The sequence below is a fragment of the Bombina bombina genome, chromosome 1 (assembly GCF_027579735.1).
Source record: "Bombina bombina isolate aBomBom1 chromosome 1, aBomBom1.pri, whole genome shotgun sequence".
Lineage (NCBI taxonomy): Eukaryota > Metazoa > Chordata > Amphibia > Anura > Bombinatoridae > Bombina > Bombina bombina.
Window position 1 is genome coordinate 1,110,246,036 of NC_069499.1, and position 25,723 is coordinate 1,110,271,758.

At 40.8% G+C, this 25,723-nt stretch overlaps 1 protein-coding gene across 1 annotated transcript in view; it reads right to left on the reverse strand.

The window, feature by feature from the left end:
• NPEPPS (aminopeptidase puromycin sensitive) overlaps positions 1–25,723 on the reverse strand; it is a 471,919-nt gene that overhangs the window by 290,150 nt on the left and 156,046 nt on the right. Inside the window, exons 3-5 of the mRNA XM_053697681.1 lie at positions 17,306–17,383; positions 3,777–3,898; positions 3,521–3,628 (exon numbers count right to left, since the gene is read on the reverse strand). Coding sequence (XP_053553656.1) covers positions 3,521–3,628; positions 3,777–3,898; positions 17,306–17,383 — 308 coding nt within the window. The remainder of the gene's footprint in view (positions 1–3,520; positions 3,629–3,776; positions 3,899–17,305; positions 17,384–25,723) is intronic.

Here is a 25,723-nt window from a genome sequence, read left to right on the forward strand (position 1 = left end):
AAATTATGATCTGTTACTTGTTGCGCTAAAGCTTCTAACCAAAAAGTTGAAGCTGCAGCAACATCCGCTAAAAATATAGCAGGTCTAAGAAGATTACCTGAACATAAGTAAGCTTTTCTTAGAAAGGATTCAATCTTCCTATCTAAAGGATCCTTAAATGAAGTACTATCTGCCATAGGAATAGTAGTACGTTTAGCAGGAGTAGAGACAGCCCCATTAACCTTAGAGATTTTGTCCCAAAACTCTAATCTGTCAGATGGCACAGAATATAATTGCTTAAACGTTTAGAAGGAGTAAATGAATTACCCAAATTATTCCATTCCCTGGAAATTACTTCAGAAATAGCATCAGGGAGAGAAAACACTTCTGGAATAACTACAGGAGATTTAAAAACCTTATTTAAACGTTTACATTTAGTATCAAGAGGACCAGAATCCTCTATTTCTAATGCAATTAATACTTCTTTAAGTAAAGAACGAATAAATTCCATCTTGAACAAATACAAAGATTTATCAGCATCAACCTCTGAGACAGAAACCTCTGAACCAGAAGAACCATTATCAGTATCAGAATGATGTTTATTTAAAAATTCATCTGAAAAAAAGAGAAGTTTTTAAAAGACTTTTATGTATACTAGAAGGAGAAATAACAGACATAGCCTTCTTAATGGATTTAAAAAATAAAATCTCTTATGTTATCAGGAACACTCTGAAAATTAGATGTTGACGGAACAGCAACAGGTAATGTAACAGTACTAAAGGAAATTTTATCTGCATTAATAAGTTTGACATGACATGCAATACAAACAACAGCTGGAGAAACAGATACCAAAAGTTTATAGCAGATACACTTAGCTTGGTAGCTCCAGCACTGGGCAGTGATTTTCCTGAAGTATCTTCTGACTCAGTTGCAACGTGGAACATCTTGCAATATGTAAAAGAAAAAAACAACATATAAAGCAAAATTGATCAAATTCCATAAATGACAGTTTCAGGAATGGGAAAAAAGTGAACAAGCTTCTAGCAACCAGAAGCAATAAATAATGAGACTTAAATAATGTGGAGACAAAAATGACGCCCATATTTTTTAGCGCCAAAAAAGACGCCCACATTATTTGGCGCCTAAATGCTTTTGGCGCCAAAAATGATGCCACATCCGGAACGCCGACATTTTTGACGCAAAAAACGTCAAAAAATGACGCAACTTAAGGCGACACGTATGACGCATTTTCTGCCCCCGCGAGCCTAACAGCCCACAGGAAAAAAGTCAAATTTTTTAAGGTAAGAAAAAAGTATGAAACTGACTGTCTGAAAATAAGGAATGTTGAACATCCTGAGTCAAGGCAAATAAATGTTTGAATACATATATTTAGAACTTTATAAAAAAAGTGCCTAACCATAGCTTAGAGTGTCACAGAAAATAAGCTTACTTACTTACCCCAGGACACTCATCTACATGTTGTAGAAAGCCAAACCAGTACTGAAACGAAAATCAGCAGAGGTAATGGTATATATATAGTATATCGTCGATCTGAAAAGGGATGTAAGAGATGAATCTCTACGACCGATAACAGAGAACCTATGAAATAGACCCCGTAGAAGGAGATCATTGCATTCAAATAGGCAATACTCTCCTCACATCCCTCTGACATTCACTGCACGCTGAGAGGAAAACCGGGCTCCAACCTGCTGCGGAGCGCATATCAACGTAGAATCTAGCACAAACTTACTTCACCACCTCCATAGGAGGCAAAGTTTGTAAAACTGAATTGTGGGTGTGGTGAGGGGTGTATTTATAGGCATTTTAAGGTTTGGGAAACTTTGCCCCTCCTGGTAGGAATGTATATCCCATACGTCACTAGCTCATGGACTCTTGCTAATTACATGAAAGAAATATATGTATATGCTTATAATCCTATATATTTATGTGTTAATATGTGTATATACACATTAACACAAATATAAATGTATATATACATATATATTAAAAATTTGCTGCCATGGATGTGCAACTTACCCCCTTCGCTGCGCTAGTTCTCATGCCATGTCTCAAAGCATAAGAACGAGGCTCCCACTGGAGCCTATGAAAGCGCACTCTTGTGAGCGCAATGCTTCGCAGGAATGCGAACGCGAGCTTACGTTGGCATTGCTGTTAACTTGTAATACCAGGGCACATTAGCGTGCGCTGGTATTACTCAGTGGAGTGCAAATATCGCTGTCACAAAAGCATTATTTAGTGCTCCACTTGTAATCTAGCCCTAAATACATTTTATAAGCAAAGTGTTGAGGTTATTCCCTGCCTTCCTCTAGTCATGTGTGCTGCCATGTTGAAATCTTTAACTATATTGCAGTGTAGCCTAGGTTTCCGGAAATGGCAGCACCCAAGATTAGAGGGAGGTGCATGAATTTTTTTTAGAGTCACTTTAAGCAATTAAAAAATAAAATTTGGACTTGGTAGTGGACTATACCCAGTAATAAGGAAGCGAAAGCAACCTCATGTGTTAGCTGCTGGAGGAAATACATACAAATTATCTTATATATCATATTGCATTTAAAAGGGAGAGGAAAAACCTTGAGATTGCAATATAAAATATTCAATAAGTCGTATGAAAATATTTGCAGTATACTTTCATTAACTTTTCCACTTTCACCGTAATATAAAAAATTAAAAATATATTTCCAGCCGTGAGAATTCTAAGTGTACACTACAGACTGCATAAGCTTATATACTAGTTTTCTCATAGGCCTCAGCAGAGGTGGTAATATAAAATACTGCAAAACAATGCAGGTTTTGCTAACAAAAACAACATTGGCAACCCCGTCTATCCCAGTAACAAGTCCGATCTGGCTTCTCTAAATAAGGCAAGTGATGTGGGGGGAGGGCTTGGCAAATGAAAAACAGGTGCAGCAACAAGGTGTTAATGTATACCGAAGGTTTTCACACTAGGCTGGTATGTTGATATATTGCAAGATAACATTCTTATAATATAATTACATGGTGTTTTATGTCACCTTAAGATGAACTCAGACACACATTTTTAAGCAGATAATATAACTAGTATTCTTTCAAGGAACTTATAAAAATAAAGTGACAGCGTAAAAGGAATGAAAGACTTAAATTTCAACCTCTCAAAACAGGCATGAATTTAATATGGCAACCAGTGAGTTATCTTTATGTGATAACTCATGTCAAGCTAAGTGACAGAATTAAACTGTTTAATGACATTTCTAACTGAATAATGGAAAAACATCTGATTGCTCAGACCAATACTGAATATAAATGAGAGCTAAAAATGCAAAACAGATTTGATAGAACAAGAACATGGGAAGTTTAATTCTAGCATTAATACATTGCTGGCGTTAAAATACTGAGCCTGGTCCTCATAATAATGCAATTATAATTTCTAGCCTCCTGTTTTGACACGTTGTCCCACTGAGCAGTGCTGCTGAACATTGTGAATCCTAATAAATAAAAGATCAGAAGAGTAAGAACATTTGTCCCCCCACTGATCAATACTTACCATGTTTGACAAAGCAACTCTGTCCTTAGGGACGATGAGAATGACATCAAAGGTGGCTTTAATGGCAGGCTCATCCCAACAGGGAAACGCTCTGCGTGCATCTGTGGCCTGCAGGAAGAGCAAGAAAACCTTAGATGTCTTCCCTGGCTAAAGGTGTGCAAGCAACAGCTTCACAGTTAGAAAACAAGCAGCATCACTTCAGCATGGCATTTTAGAATATCTGCTGTTGGAATGTGGAGCTGGCAGGACTCCTTACCTCAAACTGAGTGACAGCAGCATAGCGAATCTCTCCTGAGGTTGTGGCGTATTTACTGCGGTAGAATCCTTTCATTTTATCATTCAGCTCACCAACAAAATCAATCTTTAGCATCCCTGTGCCTGGCAAAGAGGAAAGGAGATTAATATTATGCATAAAACTGCACAGAGGAAGAAACTGAATCTAAGCCTGACACATAGAATATGAGATACAAGTCTTAATGGACCCAGGCAGAGAGCAGATACAAGCACTGAGTTTAACACCCAGGAGCAGATAAAGACACAGACTATTGTGGAACACTCCAAACTTGGCAGGGAGTAGAATGATCTAAAATCTATGTCAAAGTCTAATATATAGCATAGTAGTTCTACAGGGAGTGTTCAAAGAATTATGTTCAAATATGGCGCACGTTATGTTGATACCAAGCAAAACAGACACAAATATTGATAAAAAATATTAAATATACACAAACATTCACCAGACAAGTACAAGTTTAATAACATTTAACATCACACATATGAAACGGCATTGGTTAATGTTAATATATGTTCACATGAAAATGGAAGGTAAACATTAAAGGGACACTGAACCCAAATGTTTTCATTCATGATTCAGATAGAGCATGCAATTTTAAGCCACTTTCTAATTTATTCCTATTATCAATTTTTCTTCGTTCTCTTGCTATCTTTATTTTAAAAAGAAGACATCTAAGCTTTTTTTAATTATTCAGAACTCTGGACAGCACTTTTTTATTGGTGGATGAGTTTATCCAATCAGCAAGAACAACCCAGGTTGATCACCAAAAATGGGCCGGCATCTAAACTTACTTTCTTGCATTTCAAATAAAGATACCAAGAGAATGAAGAAAATTTGATAAAAGGAGTAAATTAGAAAGTTGCTTAAAATGTCATGCTCTATCTGAATCACGAAATAAAAAATTTGGGTACAGTGTACCTTTAATTTTTTTCTACTTACCATTACAATAAAATTGCAAAAGGAAAATGTTGTGTTAAATGCAATTATGCAATAATGAAATGCTCTGTGGCCTAGTTTCTATTGTTGCTGTAAAGCGGTGGTAACAAGCATCTCTATTAAGGTCTGTGGAGATTTTTACTGTTACCAAGAGTTTACAACAACAATGGAAACCATGTCTATATGTCTTACCCCAGCAAAGGAGTTAAACACATAGTTAAAGAGACATGAAGCTCAAAATTAAACTTCCATAGTCTAAAAAGAGCATGTCATTTTAATAATTTTAGGACTTTAAGCACTAAATACATTTCATGCACCTCTCTTTCATCATGGGTGCTGCCATTTTGGAACTTAGGTGACACTGCTGGTATCCGAAAGGAGTTGCTGCACATATACAAAAACATCAGCAATGGAATGCAAAGAAAGGCAAGCTGCAACATGGTGGCATCTGTGACTAGAGGGAGGCGGGAAGATCCTTCAGTACTATGCTTATAAAATTAACCTTTTGTTTAATGTCCCTTTAAATTGACTTCATTTATCAAACTTCATTCTCTTGGTTATTATTAGTTGAAAAGCATATGTACATATTCTCACCATCAGAAAGGCACTACTGGGAGCTAACTGAACACATTGAGGAGCCAACAAGAAGAAATAAATGTGTGTGACCATGTGTTCAGTTAGCTCCCATTAATGCATTGCTGCTCTGGAGTGGAGTTTAACTAAGTGTTTAATCTCTTTGCAGGGTTAAAACACACAGTTGTATGCAAGCAATAGTGCATTATAAATACTCTACCATACCAGAGCATTTTATTTTTGCACTTTTTTGCCCCCTTTCATAGCAGCAATGCACTACTAGGAGCTAGCTGAACATATCTGGTGAACCAATAAAAATAAGTATGTGTGTGTAAAAAACAATCAGCAGCTAGCTACCAGTAGTCTATTGCTGTTCCTGTGCCTACCTAGGTATGTTAATTCAAAAAAGGATACAGAGAGAAAAGGGCAAATTTTATAAAAAAAAAGTCTCTTAAAATCACTATCTGAACCCTAAAAATGTTTACTTTCATGTCCCTTTAGATCCCTATATTCACATTTAGGGTAACATGAAGCAGGAGATGGTTCATTACTGAAAAGAACAAATCCCAGAAAGGCAGGATCTTCACACATTTACACCAGATCAGCTCTTGTCCTGCCCACCTTATTCTCCCTCAATTGATACCATATAGTTAATCAAATGGAGGACACAAGAAAAAAAAACAGAATTTATGCTTACCTGATAAATTACTTTCTCCAACGGTGTGTCCGGTCCACGGCGTCATCCTTACTTGTGGGATATTCTCTTCCCCAACAGGAAATGGCAAAGAGTCCCAGCAAAGCTGGTCACATGATCCCTCCTAGGCTCCGCCTACCCCAGTCATTCGACCGACGGACAGGAGGAAATATACATAGGAGAAATCATATGATACCGTGGTGACTAGTTAGAGAAAATAATTCATCAGACCTGATTAAAAAAACCAGGGCGGGCCGTGGACCGGACACACCGTTGGAGAAAGTAATTTATCAGGTAAGCATAAATTCTGTTTTCTCCAACATAGGTGTGTCCGGTCCACGGCGTCATCCTTACTTGTGGGAACCAATACCAAAGCTTTAGGACACGGATGAAGGGAGGGAGCAAATCAGGTCACCTAAACGGAAGGCACCACAGTTTGCAAAACCTTTCTCCCAAAAATAACCTCCGAAGAAGCAAAAGTATCAAATTTGTAAAATTTGGCAAAAGTGTGCAGTGAAGACCAAGTCGCTGCCTTACATATCTGATCAACAGAAGCCTCGTTCTTGAAGGCCCATGTGGAAGCCACAGCCCTAGTGGAGTGAGCTGTGATTCTTTCAGGAGGCTGCCGTCCGGCAGTCTCATAAGCCAATCGGATAATGCTTTTAAGCCAAAAAGAAAGAGAGGTAGAAGTCGCTTTTTGACCTCTCCTTTTACCAGAATAAACAACAAACAAAGAAGATGTTTGTCTGAAATCCTTAGTAGCCTCTAAATAGAACTTTAGAGCACGGACTACGTCCAAATTGTGTAGCAAACGTTCCTTCTTTGAAACTGGATTCGGACACAAAGAAGGAACAACTATCTCCTGGTTAATATTTTTGTTAGAAACAACTTTAGGAAGAAAACCAGGCTTAGTACGCAAAACCACCTTATCTGCGTGGAACACCAGATAAGGAGGAGAACACTACAGAGCAGATAACTCTGAAACTCTTCTAGCAGAAGAAATTGCAACCAAAAACAAAACTTTCCAAGATAATAACTTAATATCTACGGAATGTAAGGGTTCAAACGGAACCCCTTGAAGAACTGAAAGAAATAAATTTAGACTCCAGGGAGGAGTCAAAGGTCTGTAAACAGGCTTGATCCTAACCAGAGCCTGAACAAATGCTTGAACATCTGGCACAGCTGCCAGTCTTTTGTGAAGTAAAACAGATAAAGCAGAGATCTGTCCCTTCAGAGAACTTGCAGATAATCCTTTCTACAAACCTTCTTGTAGAAAGGAAAGAATCTTAGGAATTTTTATCTTGTTCCAAGGGAATCCTTTAGATTCACACCAATAGATATATTTTTTCCATATTTTATGGTAAATCTTTCTAGTTACAGGCTTTCTAGCCTGAATCAGAGTATCTATTACAGAATCTGAAAACCCACGCTTTGATAAAATTAAGCGTTCAATCTCCAAGCCGTCAGTTGGAGGGAAGCCAGATTCGGATGTTCGAATGGACCTTGAACAAGAAGGTCCTGTCTCAAAGGTAGCTTCCATGGTGGAGCCGATGACATATTCACCAGGTCTGCATACCAAGTCCTGCGTGGCCACGCAGGAGCTATCAAGATTACCGAAGCCCTCTCCTGATTGATCCTGGCTACCAGCCTGGGAATGAGAGGAAATGGTGGGAACACATAAGCTAGGTTGAAGGTCCAAGGCGCTACTAGTGCATCCACTAGAGTCGCCTTGGGATCCCTGGATCTGGACCCGTAGCAAGGAACCTTGAAGTTCTGACGAGACGCCATCAGATCCATGTCTGGAATGCCCCATAATTGAGTTATTTGGGCAAAGATTTCCGGATGGAGTTCCCACTCCCCCGGATGGAATGTCTGACGACTCAGAAAATCCGCTTCCCAATTTTCCACTCCTGGGATGTGGATTGCAGACAAGTGGCAGGAGTGATCCTCCACCCAATGAATTATTTTGGTCACTTCTTCCATCGCCAGGGAACTCCTTGTTCCCCCCTGATGATTGATATACGCAACAGTCGTCATGTTGTCTGATTGAAACCTTATGAATTTGGCCTTTGCTAGTTGAGGCCAAGCTTTGAGAGCATTGAATATCGCTCTCAGTTCCAGAATGTTTATCGGGAGAAGAGACTCTTCCCGAGACCATAGGCCCTGAGCTTTCAGGGGTTCCCAGACCGCGCCCCAGCCCACCAGGCTGGCGTCGGTCGTGACAATGACCCACTCTGGTCTGCGGAAGCTCATTCCCTGTGACAGATTGTCCAGGGTCAGCCACCAACGGAGTGAATCTCTGGTCTTTTGATCTACTTGAATCGTCGGAGACAAGTCTGAATAATCCCCATTCCACTGTCTGAGCATGCACAGTTGTAATGGTCTTAGATGAATTCGTGCAAAAGGAACTATGTCCATTGCAGCAACCATCAATCCTATTACTTCCATGCACTGCGCTATGGAAGGACGAAGAACAGAATGAAGTACTTGACAAGCTTAGAATTTTTGATTTTCTGACCTCTGTCAGAAAAATCTTAATTTCTAAGGAATCTATTATCGTTCCCAAGAAGGGAACTCTTGTTGACGGGGACAGAGAACTCTTTTCTTTGTTCACCTTCCATCCGTGAGATCTGAGAAAGGCTAGGACGATGTCCGTATGAGCCTTTGCTTTTGACAGAGACAACGCTTATCTGATGGTACAGACATGTTAAACAGGCTTAAACTTGTCAACAAAGCACAAAAAACGTTTTAAAATAAAACCGTTACTGTCACTTTAAATTTCAAACTGAACACACTTTATTACTGAATATGTGAAAAAGTATGAAGGAATTGTTCAAAATTCACCAAAATTTCACCACAGTGTCTTAAAGCCTTAAAAGTATTGCACACCAAATTTCAAAGCTTTAACCCTAAAATTAACGGAACCGGAGCCGTTTTTACATTTAACCCCTATACAGTCCCAGCTATCTGCTTTGCTGAGACCCAACCAAGCCCAGAGGGGAATACGATACCAAATGACGCCTTCTATAAGCTTTTTCAGTGGTTCTTAGCTCCTCACACATGCGTCTGCATGCCTTGCTCTCCAAAAACAACTGCGCATTAGTGGCGCGAAAATGAGGCTCTGTCTATAACTAGAAAAGGCCCCCATCTGAAAAAGGTGTCCAACACAGTGCCTGCCGTTTTTCTAAACAATCCCCAAGATTATAATAACTATTAAGAGTTAGAATCTGCAAAATATGCTTAGCAAAGTAATCGTTTTAGCCCAGAAAAATGTCTACCAGTTTTTTAAGCCCTTATGAAGCCCTTTATTCTTTTACTTAATCTAAGAAAATGGCTTACCGGTCCCCATAAGGGGAAATGACAGCCTTCCAGCATTACATAGTCTTGTTAGAAATATAGCCAGTCATACCTCAAGCAGAAAAGTCTGCCAACTGTTTCCCCCAACTGAAGTTACTTCATCTCAACAGTCCTGTGTGGAAACAGCAATTGATTTTAGTAACGTCTGCTAAAATCATCTTCCTCTTACAAACAGAAATCTTCATCTCTTTTCTGTTTCAGAGTAAATAGTACATACCAGCACTATTTTAAAATAACAAACACTTGATTGAAGAGTAAAAACTACATTTAAACACCAAAAAAACTCTTAACCATCTCCGTGGAGATGTTGCCTGTGCAACGGCAAAGAGAATGACTGGGGTAGGCGGAGCCTAGGAGGGATCATGTGACCAGCTTTGCTGGGACTCTTTGCCATTTCCTGTTGGGGAAGAGAATATCCCACAAGTAAGGATGACGCCGTGGACCGGACACACCTATGTTGGAGAAATTGCAAAAAGAAAGCCAGACCAGAGGAAAGGAAAGCCTCACTATTGGAGTGCGGGTCTACATGTACTGTCATTTATGGCTCCAACAAAGAAGTTTGCTTTTAAATGGAACAAAAACTGGCAATAAAAGATATGTCTGTTAAGACTAAAGATGTAATCCACTGTGGTAATATACCAGACTGAACATGAATAAGTTGATGGGAAATTACTTTTTCCAATAGAGAAGGGTGTCAAATAGAACAGATCCCAAAACCATTTAACAGGAAGAAAAACGTACTTCAAAGTTCAATAACTTTGTAGCGGATGGTCATGCCAAACTGATTTTTTCTTAGAGAAACTGGCATAAGTGGTAACAACGAACCAGTAGGGAAACTGGATATGGAGACCTCTCTCATTTCTAACTTTTTGTACAGGAGTCCCAGAGCTCAGGAGGAGAGCAGTGATTTAAGGGGGACACCCTATGTTTCTCTATGAAGGGTAATAGGCGTAATTTGCAGAAGCACATCTTCATACAAAGGGTGATTGATTCATGAATAAACTTCCATTAGAGGTGGTAATGACAAACACTCTGGGGGATCTCAAGAATGCCTGGGATAACTATAAGCCTTTTCTACAAATTAGATAGGTTTGCATTTTTAGGAAATTATGGGCAGACTTGTTGGGCCTACGGTTCTTATCTGCCATTTATATTTATGCTTCTACCTTTGATGGATGAAGCAAAAGTTTAGAAGCCAAACGGTGGAAACAACCAGGGGGAATATCAAGAGCTGCAAAAATAGGAGTTTCATAGCCTTCAAAACGTTGTCGACCTGCAAGGAGTTAGGTGGTAGGCCATCATATATGGTATAAGAGAGCTGTTATGAGATTAGCAAACCATGATGCTGGAGAGTAGAGTATAGGGTCCTGACATGTGTAGGAAAGAGGCCTCATAACGACATGAGAGCTGTAGAATTAAATCAAAACAGTTGGTAGCCAAAAGAGCTTTGAGGATACTTGAGAGATTCTGTGAGACGATTGGCCAGGCCAGCCGGAATTACTACTAATTGAAACTGGAGGTGATTGAGGACAAAAGAGGAATAGGGCTAACAGTGGGAATAGAGTGGGATATGGAGATAAGCTCGGTCATATAAAATTTGGTTCCATGGCTCCTTTAACAATGTCCAGTCACTGCAGGAGAAAAGGATTAATAAAGCTTTTGAGATCACATCACAATATTGGCCCTAGAGAACATATAACGGGGAACCAGGCCACAAAGGTGGTATCTGCTGTCAAAAAGAAGTTTTTTTTATTCAGCATACAAGTTACAAAAATTGTATTTATTGGTACAGGACAGGCCTGAAAACCTGAACTAGCATATGCTAGTTGTAAAAAAAACATAATTTATGCTTACCTCATAAATTCCTTTCTCCTGTAGTGTAGTCAGTCCACGGGTCATCCATTACTTATGGGATTATATCTCCTCCCTAACAGGAAGTGCAAGAGGATCACCCAAGCAGAGCTGCTATATAGCTCCTCCCCTCTACGTCATACCCAGTCATTCGACCAAAACCAAACGAGAAAGGAGAAACTAGGGTGCAGTGGTGACTGGAGTTTAATTTAAAATTTAGACCTGCCGTAAAAACAGGGCGGGCCGTGGACTGACTACACTACAGGAGAAAGGAATTTATCAGGTAAGCATAAATTATGTTTTCTCCTGTTAAGTGTAGTCAGTCCACGGGTCATCCATTACTTATGGGATACCAATACCAAAGCTAAAAGTACACGGATGACGGGAGGGACAGGCAGGACCTTTACACGGAAGGAACCACTGCCTGAAGAACCTTTCTCCCAAAAACAGCCTCCGAAGAAGCAAAAGTGTCAAATTTGTAAAATTTTGAAAAGGTGTGAAGTGAAGACCAAGTCGCAGCCTTGCAAATCTGTTCAACAGAGGCCTCATTCTTAAAGGCCCAGGTGGAAGCCACAGCTCTAGTGGAATGAGCTGTAATTCTTTCAGGAGGCTGCTGTCCAGCAGTCTCATAGGCTAAACGTATTATGCTACGAAGCCAGAAAGAGAGGTAGCCGAAGCCTTTTGACCTCTCCTTTGTCCAGAATAAACGACAAACAGGGAAGAAGTTTGTCGAAAATCTTTAGTTGCCTGCAAATAAAATTTCAGGGCACGGACGACGTCCAGATTGTGCAGAAGTCGTTCCTTCTTTGAGGAAGGGTTAGGGCACAATGAAGGAACAACAATCTCTTGATTGATATTCCTGTTGGTGACTACCTTAGGTAAGAACCCAGGTTTAGTACGCAGAACTACCTTGTCTGAATGAAAAATCAGATAAGGGGAATCACAATGTAAGGCTGATAACTCAGAGACTCTTCGAGCCGAGGAAATAGCCATTAGGAATAGAACTTTCCAAGATAACAGCTTGATATCAATGGAATGAAGGGGTTCAAACGGAACACCCTGTAAAACATTAAGAACTAAGTTTAAGCTCCATGGCGGAGCAACAGTTTTAAACACAGGCTTAATCCTGGCCAAAGCCTGACAAAAAGCCTGAACGTCTGGAACTTCAGACAGACGCTTGTGCAAAAGAATGGACAGAGCTGAGATCTGTCCCTTTAACGAACTAGCAGATAAACCCTTTTCTAAGCCTTCTTGTAGAAAGGACAATATCCTAGGAATCCTAACCTTACTCCATGAGTAACTCTTGGATTCGCACCAATGTAAGTATTTACGCCATATTTTATGGTAAATTTTCCTGGTAACAGGTTTCCTAGCCTGTATTAAGGTATCAATCACAGACTCCGAGAATCCACGCTTTGATAGAATCAGGCGTTCAATCTCCATGCAGTCAGCCTCAGAGAAATTAGATTTGGATGTTTGAAAGGACCCTGAACCAGAAGGTCCTGTCTCAGAGGCAGAGACCATGGTGGACAGGACGACATGTCCACTAAATCTGCATACCAGGTCCTGCGTGGCCACGCAGGCGCTATTAGAATCACCGATGCTCTCTCCTGCTTGATCCTGGCAATCAGACAAGGAAGTATCGGGAAGGGTGGAAACACATAAGCCATGTTGAAGACCCAAGGTGCTGTCAGAGCATCTATCAGAAACGCTTCCGGGTCCCTGGATCTTGATCCGTAACAAGGAAGCTTGGCGTTCTGGCGAGACGCCATGAGATCCAGATCTGGTTTGCCCCAACGCCGAAGCAGTTGTGCAAATACCTCCGGGTGAAGTTCCCATTCCCCCGGATGAAAAGTCTGGCGACTTAGGAAATCCGCCTCCCAGTTCTCCACGCCTGGGATGTGGATCGCCGACAGGTGGCAAGAGTGAGACTCTGCCCAGCGAATTATCTTTGAGACTTCCATCATCGCTAGGGAACTCCTTGTCCCTCCCTGATGGTTGATGTAAGCCACAGTCGTGATGTTGTCCGACTGGAACCTGATGAACCTCAGAGTTGCTAGCTGAGGCCAAGCCAGAAGAGCATTGAGAACTGCTCTCAATTCCAGAATGTTTATTGGAAGGAGACTCTCCTCCTGAGTCCATGATCCCTGAGCCTTCAGGGAATTCCAGACAGCGCCCCAACCTAGTAGGCTGGCGTCTGTTGTTACAATTGTCCAGTCTGGCCTGCTGAAGGGCATTCCCCTGGACAGATGTGGCCGAGAAAGCCACCATAGAAGAGAATCTCTGGTCTCTTGATCCAGATTCAGCATAGGGGACAAATCTGAGTAATCCCAATTCCACTGACTTAGCATGCACAATTGTAGTGGTCTGAGATGCAGGCGTGCAAAAGGTACTATGTCCATTGCCGCTACCATTAAGCCGATTACCTCCATGCATTGAGCCACTGACGGGTGTTGAATGGAATGAAGGACACGGCAAGCATTTAGAAGTTTTGTTAACCTGTCTTCTGTCAGGTAAATTTTCATTTCTACAGAATCTATAAAAGTCCCCAAGAAAGGAACTCTTGTGAGTGGCCTTAGAGAACTCTTTTCTACGTTCACCTTCCACCCATGCGACCTTAGAAATGCCAGAACCAACTCTGTATGAGACTTGGCAGTCTGGAAACTTGACGCTTGTATCAGAATGTCGTCTAGGTACGGAGCTACCGAAATTCCTTGCGGTCTTAGTACCGCCAGAAGAGAGCCCAGAACCTTTGTAAAGATTCTTGGAGCCGTGGCTAACCCGAAGGGAAGAGCTACAAACTGGTAATGCCTGTCTAGGAAGGCAAACCTTAGGTACCGATAATGATCCTTGTGAATCGGTATGTGGAGGTAGGCATCCTTTAAATCCACTGTGGTCATGTATTGACCCCTTTGGATCATAGGCAAGATTGTCCGAATAGTCTCCATTTTGAACGATGGAACTCTTAGGAATTTGTTTAGGATCTTTAAGTCCAAAATTGGTCTGAAGTTTCCCTCTTTCTTGGGAACCACAAACAGATTTGAGTAAAACCCTTGTCCGTGTTCCGACCACGGAACTGGATGGATCACTCCCATTAGTAAAAGGTCTTGTACACAGCGTAGAAAAGCTTTTCTCTTTAGCTGGTTTGTTGACAGCCTTGAAAGATGAAATCTCCCTTTTGGAGGAGAAGCTTTGAAGTCCAGAAGATATCCCTGAGATATGATCTCTAAAGCCCAGGGATCCTGGACATCTCTTGCCCAAGCCTGCGCGAAGAGAGAAAGTCTGCCCCCCACTAGATCCGTTTCCAGATCGGGGGCCCTCACTTCATGCTGTCTTAGGGGCAGCAGCAGGCTTTCTGGCCTGCTTGCCCTTGTTCCAGGACTGGTTAGGTTTCCAGCCCTGTCTGTAGCGAGCAACAGTTCCTTCCTGCTTTGGGGCTGAGGAAGTTGATGCTGTTCCTGCCTTGAAGTTACGAAAGGCACGAAAATTAGACTGTCTAGCCCTTGGTTTGGCTCTGTCTTGAGGCAGGGCATGACCCTTACCCCCAGTAATGTCAGCAATAATTTCTTTCAAACCGGGCCCGAATAATGTCTGCCCTTTGAAAGGTATGTTAAGCAATTTAGATTTAGAGGTTACATCGGCTGACCAAGATTTAAGCCACAGTGCTCTGCGCGCTTGAATGGCGAATCCTGAATTCTTAGCCGTAAGTTTAATGAAGTGTACTACGGCATCAGAAATAAATGAATTGGCTAGCTTAAGTACTCTCAGCTTGTCTGTAATTTCATCCAATGTAACTGAGTTAATGTTCTCTTCCAGAGACTCAAACCAGAATGCCGCTGCAGCCGTGACAGGCGCAATGCATGCAAGGGGTTGTAATATAAAACCTTGTTGAACAAACATTTTCTTAAGGTAACCCTCTAACTTTTTGTCCATTGGGTCTGAAAAGGCACAGCTATCCTCCACCGGGATAGTGGTACGCTTAGCCAGAGTAGAAACTGCTCCCTCCACCTTAGGGACCGTCTGCCATAAGTCCCGTGTGGTGGCGTCTATTGGAAACATTTTTCTAAATATAGGAGGGGGTGAAAAAGGCACACCGGGTCTATCCCACTCCTTGTTAATAATTTCTGTAAGCCTCTTAGGTATAGGAAAAACATCAGTACACACCGGTACCGCATAGTATCTATCCAGCCTACACATTTTCTCTGGAATTGCAACCGTGTTACAATCATTCAGAGCCGCTAATACCTCCCCTAGCAATACAAGGAGGTTTTCAAGCTTAAATTTAAAATTTGAAATGTCTGAGTCCAGTTTACTTGGATCAGATCCGTCACCCGCAGAATGAAGCTCTCCGTCCTCATGTTCTGCATATTGTGACGCAGTATCAGACATGGCTCTTATATTATCAGCGCACTCTGTTCTCACCCCAGAGTGGTCGCGTTTACCCCTAATTTCTGGCAATTTAGATAATACTTCAGTCATAACATTAGCCATGTCTTGCAAAGTGATTTGTATGGGCCGCCCTGATGTACTTGGCGCCACAATATCACGCACCTCCCGAGCGGGAGACGCAGGTACTGACACGTGAGGAGAGTTAGTCGGCATAACTTCCCCCTCGTTGTCTGGTGAAATTTTCTTTACACGTACACTTTTATTTAAAGTAGCATCAATGCAATTAGTACACAAATTTCTATTGGGCTCCACATTGGCCTTTAAACATATTGCACAAAGAGTTTCCTCTGTGTCAGACATGTTTAACAGACTAGCAATGAAACTAGCAAGCTTGGAAAAAAACTTTTGAAATAAATTTTCAAGCAATATAAAAAAACGTTACTGTGCCTTTAAGAAACACTAATAAACTGTCACAGTAGAATTACAATGAACCAAATGTTTACAATAAATGCAATAAGTTAGCAAAGGATTGCACCCACCAGCAAATGGATGATTAACCCCTTAATACCCAAAAACGGATAACAGATATAAAAAACGTTTTATCACAGTCAAAAAGCACAGTCTCACAGGTCTGCTGTGAGTGATTACCTCCCTCAAAACTAGTTTTGGAGACCCCTGGGCTCTGTAGAGACGTCCTGGATCATGGTGGAAGGAATAGGAAGACTGAGTGAATTCTTACTGCGCAAGAAAGCGCCAAAATAGGCCCCTCCCACTCATATTATAGCAGTGGGGAAGCTCAGCAAACTGAAAGTATTCATAAATAACGACAGCCATGTGGAAAAATAATGCCCAAAATTTTTTATCACCAAGTACCTCAGATAAAAACGATTAACATGCCAGTAATAACGTTTTAAAATAAAATTATGAAATGATACTAATAAGCCTGCTGCTAGTCGCTTACACTGCAGTGGGGGCTCAAGTATAAGTTAAATGTACACAGTATTTTCTTAGTGAAGTTCCATTCCCCAGAAATACCTCAGTGTAACATACATATCAGCCTGATACCAGTCGCTATTACTGCATTTAAGGCTGCACTTACATTATATGGGTATTAGTATTTTCTCAGTCAATTCCATTCCTTAGAAAATAATATACTGCAACATACCTCCTTGCAGGTGAACCCTGCCCGCTGTCCCCTGATCTGAAGTTACCTCTCTCCTCAGAATGGCCGAGAACAGCAAATAGATCTTAGTTACGACCGCTAAGATCATACATAAACTCAGGTAGATTCTTCTTCAAATGCTGCCTGAGAAAAAAACAACACACTCCGGTGCTGTTTAAAATAACAAACTTTTGATTGAAGATATAAAAACTAATTTTAATAACCACAGTCCTCTCACACGTCCTATCTATTAGTTAGGTGCAAGAGAATGACTGGGTATGACGTAGAGGGGAGGAGCTATATAGCAGCTCTGCTTGGGTGATCCTCTTGCACTTCCTGTTAGGGAGGAGATATAATCCCATAAGTAATGGATGACCCGTGGACTGACTACACTTAACAGGAGAAAAGGCCTGTAATTAGCACAAAAGACACTAATGACAAGAAAGCAATTCAATTAAAAAAAAAAAGAAAAAAAAAAAAAAAGAACCTGATGTACCATCTTCCAAAAGACACTATAGAGGCTTTCATTACCTTTCTGCAGGGTGCTGGGGAAGGACAGAGTCACCTTCTCATCTTCATTCTGATAATTAAATCCTGTAGCATGAATTTCTGAAACAAAAAGATGGAGTTAGTGAAGACAATACATTCTGTCATAAACTGACTATTCAAATACCAGAAGAAGAAAAACCAACAACAACTAAAATATAAAAAAATAGACACCCTCATATTTTCAAATAATTTAAAAGTGAATAGCTAAACATACAATAAATTAATCATTTCCGTTTAAGATGGTATAATCAGACTATTACATACCAAATTCTCTCAGGATGGTCAAAAAAAAAAAACGATGTCAGTGGTGGCTGTAAAAGATGATATGATGGATGGCACTTTTCCAACTGGCAGCAATTTATATGTACTTAGATCATAGCTGGCATAGCGATTACTCATATTGGTAGAACCATAGAGACATTATGATGGAAGAGACCAGACACTAGAAAAAAAACTTAGCTGCGAGAAGCTTGGTAAAAGTCTACATTTAATGTAAATTTGCTGAGTCTTTAGATGTACTAAAAGGAAATACTACATCAGATAATGCATTCACCAAGCATGATTTGGAACAACTTAACAGCTACAGATACAGACCATGGCAGCTATTAGAAATATTGTTTGAAACTTGAAGAAAAGGGCATCAACTGTGATAAATTTAATAAGATTGATTTATGCTCAGTTGAAAGTGCATATGAAAGTGCATATGAAATTGCTGCCAGGCAGGGTGTACGAGGACATTGTATTAAAAGCATGTAGCACACTTGGGAAACAGATACCTCAATCTAGTTGACAATGTTCTTATGTGGAAGGAAAGTGGAAGGAAAGTTTGCCCAAACCCAGTGTAGGGCAGGGTTCTTCAATTCCAGTCACCAGCGCCCACTTACCTGTGGGTCCTGATAATTTGGACTAAGGAAGCCTCATTATGAGAATAAAATTATTGTGGTTTTACCCAGATTTCACAAAAGGGGATTTAGCACTTTTCTCCTAGTAAAGAAGAGGTAAAATTCTGATGGTATCAAAACATATCTACCCAGAAACAAAAGGACACTTAAAGGGCCATAATACCCAAATGTTTAAACACTTGAAAGTGATGCAGCATAGCTGTAAAAAACATAATTTATGCTTACCTGATAAATTTATTTCTCTTGTGGTGTATCCAGTCCACGGATCATCTATTACTTGTGGGATATTCTCCTTCCCAACAGGAAGTTGCAAGAGGATCACCCACAGCAGAGCTGCTATATAGCTCCTCCCCTAACTGCCATATCCAGTCATTCGACCGAAAACAAGCAGAGAAAGGAGAAACCATAGGGTGCAGTGGTGACTGTAGTTTAAAATTAAAAAATACCTGCCTTAAAATGGCAGGGCGGGCCGTGGACTGGATACACCACAAGAGAAATAAATTTATCAGGTAAGCATAAATTATGTTTTCTCTTGTAAGGTGCATCCAGTCCACGGATCATCCATTACTTGTGGGATACCAATACCAAAGCTAAAGTACACGGATGAAGGGAGGGACAAGGCAGGTACTTAAACAGAAGGTACCACTGCCTGTAAAACCTATCTCCCAAAAATAGCCTCCCAAGAAGCAAAAGTATCAAATTTGTAGAACTTTGAAAAAGAATGAAGCGAAGACCAAGTCGCCGCCTTGCAAATCTGTTCAACAGAAGCCTCATTTTTAAAGGCCCATGTGGAAGCCACAGCTCTAGTAGAATGAGCTGTAATCCTTTCAGGAGGCTGCTGGCCAGCAGTCTCATAGGCTAAGTGGATTATGCTTCTAAGCCAAAAAGAAAGAGAGGTTGCCGAAGCCTTTTGACCTCTCCTCTGTCCAGAGTAGACAACAAACAAAGCAGATGTTTGACGAAAATCTTAGTAGCTTGTAAGTAAAACTTTAAAGCACGAACCACGGCCAGATTGTGTAATAGACGTTCCTTCTTTGAAGAAGGATTAGGACACAAAGACAGAACAACAATCTCTTGATTGATATTCTTATTAGATACCACCTTAGGTAAAAACCCAGGTTTGGTACGCAGAACTACCTTATCTGCATGGAAGATCAGATAAGGAGAATCACATTGTAAGGCAGATAACTCGGAAACTCTACGAGCCGAGGAAATAGCTACCAAAAAAAGAACTTTCCAAGATAAAAGTTTGATATCTATGGAATGAAGAGGTTCAAACGGAACTCCTTGAAGAACCTTAAGAACCAGATTTAAGCTCCATGGCGGAGCAACAGGTTTAAACACAGGCTTGATTCTAACTAAAGCCTGACAAAATGCCTGAACGTCTGGAACATCCACCAGACGCTTGTGCAAAAGAATAGACAGAGCAGAAATCTGTCCCTTTAAAGAACTAGCTAACAATCCTTTTTCCAATCCTTCTTGGAGAAAGGATAATATCCTGGGAATCCTGACCTTACTCCATGAGTAACCCTTGGATTCACACCAATAAAGATATTTACGCCATACCTAATGGTAAATTTTTCTGGTGACAGGCTTTCGTGCCTGTATTAAGGTACCAATGACTGACTCGGAGAAGCCACGCTTTGATAACATCAAGCGTTCAATCTCCAGGCAGTCAGTCTCAGAGAAATTAGATATAGATGGTTGAAAGGACCTTGAAGTAGAAGGTCCTGACTCAGCGGCAGAGTCCATGGTGGAAAGGATGACATGTCCACCAGATCTGCATACCAAGTCCTGCATGGCCACGCAGGCGCTAGCAAGATCACCGATGATCTCTCCTGATTGATTTTGGCAATAAGACGAGGGAGCAGAGGAAACGGGGGAAACACATAAGCCAGGTTGAAGGACCAAGGCGCTGCTAGAGCATCTATCAGCGTTGCCTTGGGATCCCTGGACCTGGATCCGTAACAAGGAAGCTTGGCGTTCTGGCGAGACGCCATGAGATCCAGTTCTGGTTTGCCCCAATGATGAATCTATTGTGCAAACACCTCCGGATGGAGTTCCACTACCCCGGATGAAAAGTCTGACGACTTAGAAAATCCGCCTCCCAGTTCTCTACACCTGGCATATGGATAGCTCATAGGTGGAGAAACTCCGCCCAGCTAATTATCTTTGAGACTTCTAACATCGCTAGGGAACTCCTTGTTCCCCCTTGATGGTTGATGTAAGCCACAGTCGTGATGTTGCCCGACTGAAATCTGATGAACCTCATTGTCGCTAGCTGAGGCCAAGCCTGAAGAGCATTGAATATCGCTCTTAGTTCCAGAATATTTATTGGAAGGAGTGACTCCTCCTGAGTCCACGATCCCTGAGCCTTCAGGGAGTTCCAGACTGCACCCCAACCTAGAAGGCTGGCATCTGTTGTTACAATTGTCCAATCTGGCCTGCGAAAGGTCATACCTTTGGACAGATGGACCCGAGATAGCCACCAGAGAAGAGAATCCCTGGTCACTTAATCCAGATTTAGTAGAGGGGACAAATCTGTGTAATCCCATTCCACTGACTGAGCATGCATAGTTGCAGCGGTCTGAGATGTAGGCGTGCAAACGGCACTATGTCCATTGCCGCTACCATTAAGCCGATTACTTCCATGCACTGAGCCACCGAAGGGCGAGGAATGGAATAAAGAACACGGCAGGAATTTAGAAGTTTTGATAACCTGGACTCCTTCAGGTAAATTTTCATTTCTACAGAATCTATCAGAGTCCCTAGGAAGGAAACTCTTGTGAGGGGGGATCGAGAACTCTTTTCCTCGTTCACCTTCCACCCATGCGACCTCAGAAATGCCAACACTATGGGGGGTAGTTATCAACGTGTCAACTTTCCTGCCTTCGCCGGCCCAATACGCCCGCCTAAGCTCGCCTCACATCGCCGCCGTGGACCTGCAAAAATTTGCCTAAGTTATCAAATAAAGCTGTCAAAAAGCTGCGCACCAAGTACGGGGCGATGAGCAGTGGACTGTGAGAGTTATCACTCATCCGATCTCGCTGCTCTTCGGCTTTTTCACAGCTTTCTTGCTAGCCTGTCACTAAGCACTCACACTAAACTGCACTGTTCTACCCCCTATACCGGTGCCCCCGGAGCCCCCCGCAACTAAATAAAGTTACTAACCCCTAAACCGCCGCTCTTAGACCCTGCCGCAACTTTTATAAATGTATTAACCCCTAAACAGCCGCTCCTAGACCCTGCCGCAACTCTGATAAATGTATTAACCCCTAAACCGCCGCTCCCGGAGCCCACCGCAACTATAATATATGTATTAACCCCTAAACCGCCGCTCCCAGAGCCCACCGCAACTATAATATATGTATTAACCCCTAAACCGCCGCTCCCGGACCCTGCCACAACCTATATTAAATTTATTAACCCCTAATCTGCCCCCCCTACACCGTCGCCACCTATAATACATTTATTAACCCCTATCCTGCCCCCCACTACACCGCCGCCACTGTAATAAATTTATTAACCCCTAAACCTAAGTCTAACACTAACCCTAACACCCCCCTAACTTAAATATTAATTAAATAAATCTAAATAATATTTCTATTATGAACTAAATTAATCCTATTTAAAACTAAATACCTTTCAAATAAACCCTAATATAGCTACAATATAAATAATAATTATATTGTAGCTATCTTAGGATTTATTTTTATTTTACAGGTAACTTTCAATTTATTTTAACTAGGTACAATAGCTATTAAATAGTTATTAACTATTTAATAGCTTACCTAGCTAAAATAAAGAGAAATTAACGTGTAAAATAAAAAATAACCTGTTACAATTACACCTAACACTACACTATACTTTAATAAATTATTCCTATTTAAAACTAAATACTTACCTGTAAAATAAACCCTAAGATAGCTACAATGTAATTAATAATTACATTGTAGCTATCTTAGGATTTATATTTATTTTACAGGTAACTTTGTATTTATTTTAGCTAGTTAAAATAGTTATTAAATAGTTATTAACTATTTAATAACTACCTAGCTAAAAGAAATAGAAAATTACCTGTAAAATAAATCCTAACCTAAGTTACAATTAAACCTAACACTACACTATCTTTAAATGAATTAAATAAATTAACTACAAATAACTACAATTAAATACAATTACATAAACTAACTAAAGTACAAAAAAAAAAGCTAAGTTACAAAAAATAAGTTACAAACATTTTAAAAATATTACAACAATTTTAAGCTATTTACACCTAATCTAAGCCCCCTAATAAAATAACAAAGCCCCCCAAAATAAAAAAATGCCCTACCCTATTCTAAATTTAAAAAGTTCAAAGCTCTTTAACCTTAACAGCCCTTAAAAGGGCCTTTTGTGGGGGCATGCCCCAAAGAATTCAGCTCTTTTGCCTGTAAAAGAAAAATACAACCCCCCCCAACAATAAAACCCACCACCCACATACCCCTAATCTAACCCAAACCCCCTTAAAATAACCTAACACTAATCCCCTGAAGATCATCCTACCTTTAGTCGTCTTCACTCAGCCGAGCAACGATGGAACTGAAGAGGAGACCCGGAGCGGCAGAAGTGATCCTCCAAGCGGCGCTGAAGAAATCTTCCATCCGATGAAGTGATCCTCCAAGAGGCGCTGAAGAAGTCTTCTATCCGGTGCAATGTCATCTTCCAAGCCGGGTCTTCAATCTTCATCCCGCCAACCCGGAACATCCTTTACCGAGGGACTACCGACGAATGAAGGCTCCTTTAAGGGATGTCATCCAAGATGGCGTCCCTTCAATTCCGATTGGCTGATAGGATTCTATCAGCCAATCGGAATTAAGGTAGGAAAAATCTGATTGGCTGATTGAATCAGCCAGATTCAAGTTCAATCCGATTGACTGATCCAATCAGATTGAGCTCGCATTCTATTGGCTGATCGGAACAGCCAATAGAATGCAAGCTCAATCTGATTGGCTGATTGGATCAGCCAATCGGATTGAACTTGAATCCGATTGGCTGATTCAATCAGCCAATCAGATTTTTCCAACCTTAATTCTGATTGGCTGATAGAATCCTATCAGCCAATCGGAATTGAAGGGACGCCATCTTGGATGACGTCCCTTAAAGGAGCCTTCATTCGTCGGTAAAGAAGGATGTTCCGCATCGGCGGGATGAAGATTGAAGACCCGGCTTGGAAGTTGACCTCGCCCGGATAGAAGACTTCTTCAGCGCCTCTTGGAAGATGACATCGCCCGGATGGAAGAGTTCTTCAGCGCCGCTTGGAGGATCACTTCATTGGATGGAAGATTTCTTCAGCGCCGCTTGGAGGATCACTTCTGCCGCTCCGGGTCTCCTCTTCGGGTTCCATCGCTGCTCGGCTGAGTGAAGACGACTAAAGGTAGGATGATCTTCAGGGGATTAGTGTTAGGTTATTTTAAGGGGGGTTTGGGTTAGATTAGGGGTATGTGGGTGGTGGGTTTTAATGTTGGGGGGGTTGTATTTTTCTTTTACAGGCAAAAGAGCTGAATTCTTTGGGGCATGCCCCCACAAAAGGCCCTTTTAAGGGCTGGTAAGGTAAAAGAGCTTTGAACTTTTTTAATTTAGAATAGGGTAGGGAATTTTTTTATTTTGGGGAGCTTTGTTATTTTATTAGGGAGCTTAGATTAGGTGTAAATAGCTTAAAATTGTTGTAATATTTTTAAAATGTTTGTAACTTATTTTTTTTTATTTTTTGTAATTTAGTTAGTTTATTTAATTGTAGTTATTTGTAGGTTATTTAATTAATGTAATGATAGTGTAGTGTTAGGTTTAATTGTAACTTAGGTTAGGATTTATTTTACAGGTAATTTTGTATTTCTTTTAGCTAGGTAGTTATTAAATAGTTAATAATTATTTAATAACTATTCTAACTAGCTAAAATAAATTCAAAGTTACCTGTAAAATAAATATAAATCCTAAGATAGCTACAATGTAATTATTAATTACATTGTAGCTATCTTAGGGTTTATTTTACAGGTAAGTATTTAGTTTTAAATAGGAATAATTTATTAAAGTATAGTGTAGTGTTAGGTGTAATTGTAACTTAGGTTATTTTTTATTTTACAGGTTAATTTCTCTTTATTTTAGCTAGGTAAGGTATTAAATAGTTAATAACTATTTAATAGCTATTGTACCTAGTTAAAATAAATTGAAAGTTACCTGTAAAATAAAAATAAATCCTAAGATAGCTACAATATAATTATTATTTATATTGTAGCTATATCAGGGTTTATTTTAAAGGTATTTAGTTTTAAATAGGATTAATTTAGTTCATAATAGAAATATTATTTAGATTTATTTAATTAATATTTAAGTTAGGAGGGTGTTAGGGTTAGTGTTAGACTTAGGTTTAGGGGTTAATAAATTTATTACAGTGGCGACGGTGTAGGGGGGCAGATTAGGGGTTAAAAAGTTTAAAATAGGTTGTGGCAGGGTCCGGGAGCGGCGGTTTAGGGGTTAATACATATATAATAGTTGCGGTGGGCTCCGGGAGCGGCGGTTTAGGGGTTAATACATATATTATAGTTGCGGTGGGCTCCGGGAGCGGCGGTTTAGGGGGTAATAACTTTATTTAGTTGCGGCGGTGTAGGGGGGGCAAATAAGTGGTGTTTAGACTCTGGGTACATGTTAGGGTGTTAGGTGTAGACAGCTCCCATAGGAATCAATGGGATGTATGGCAGCAGCGAACTTGTACTTTCGCTTTGGTCAGACTCCCATTGATTCCTATGGGATCCGCCACCTCCAGGGTGGCGGATTGAAAACCAGGTACGCTGGGCCGGAAAAGTGCCGAGCGTACCTGCTAGTTTTTTGATAACTAGCAAAAGTAGTCAGATTGTGCCGTACTTGTGTGCAGAACATCTGGAGTGACGTAAGAATCGATCTGTGTCGGACTGAGTCCGGCGGATCGAAGTTTACGTCACAAAATTCTACTTTTGCCGGTCTGTAGCCTTTGATAACTAAGGCGAATCAGCCTCGCCACAAATACGCTGCGGAATTCCAGCGTATTTGAGGTTGACGGCATGATAACTAGGCCCCTATGTCCGTATGAGACTTGGCAATTTGGAAGTTTGACGCCTGAATCAGGATGTTGTCTAAATAAGGGGCCACTGCTATGCCACGCGGCCTTAGGACCGCCAGAAGCGACCCCAGAATCTTCGTAAAAATTCTTGGGGCTGTAGCTAACCCAAAGGGAAGAGCTACAAACTGGTAATGCCTGTCTAGGAAGGCAAACCTGAGAAACCGATGATGATCTTTGTGTATCGGAATGTGAAGATAAGCATCCTTTAAATCCACTGTAGTCATGTATTGACCCTCCTGGATCATAGGTAGGATGGTACGAATAGTTTTCATCTTGAATGATGGAACTCTGAGGAATTTGTTTAAGATCTTTAGATCCAAAATTGGTCTGAAGGTTCCCTCTTTTTTGGGAACCACAAACAGA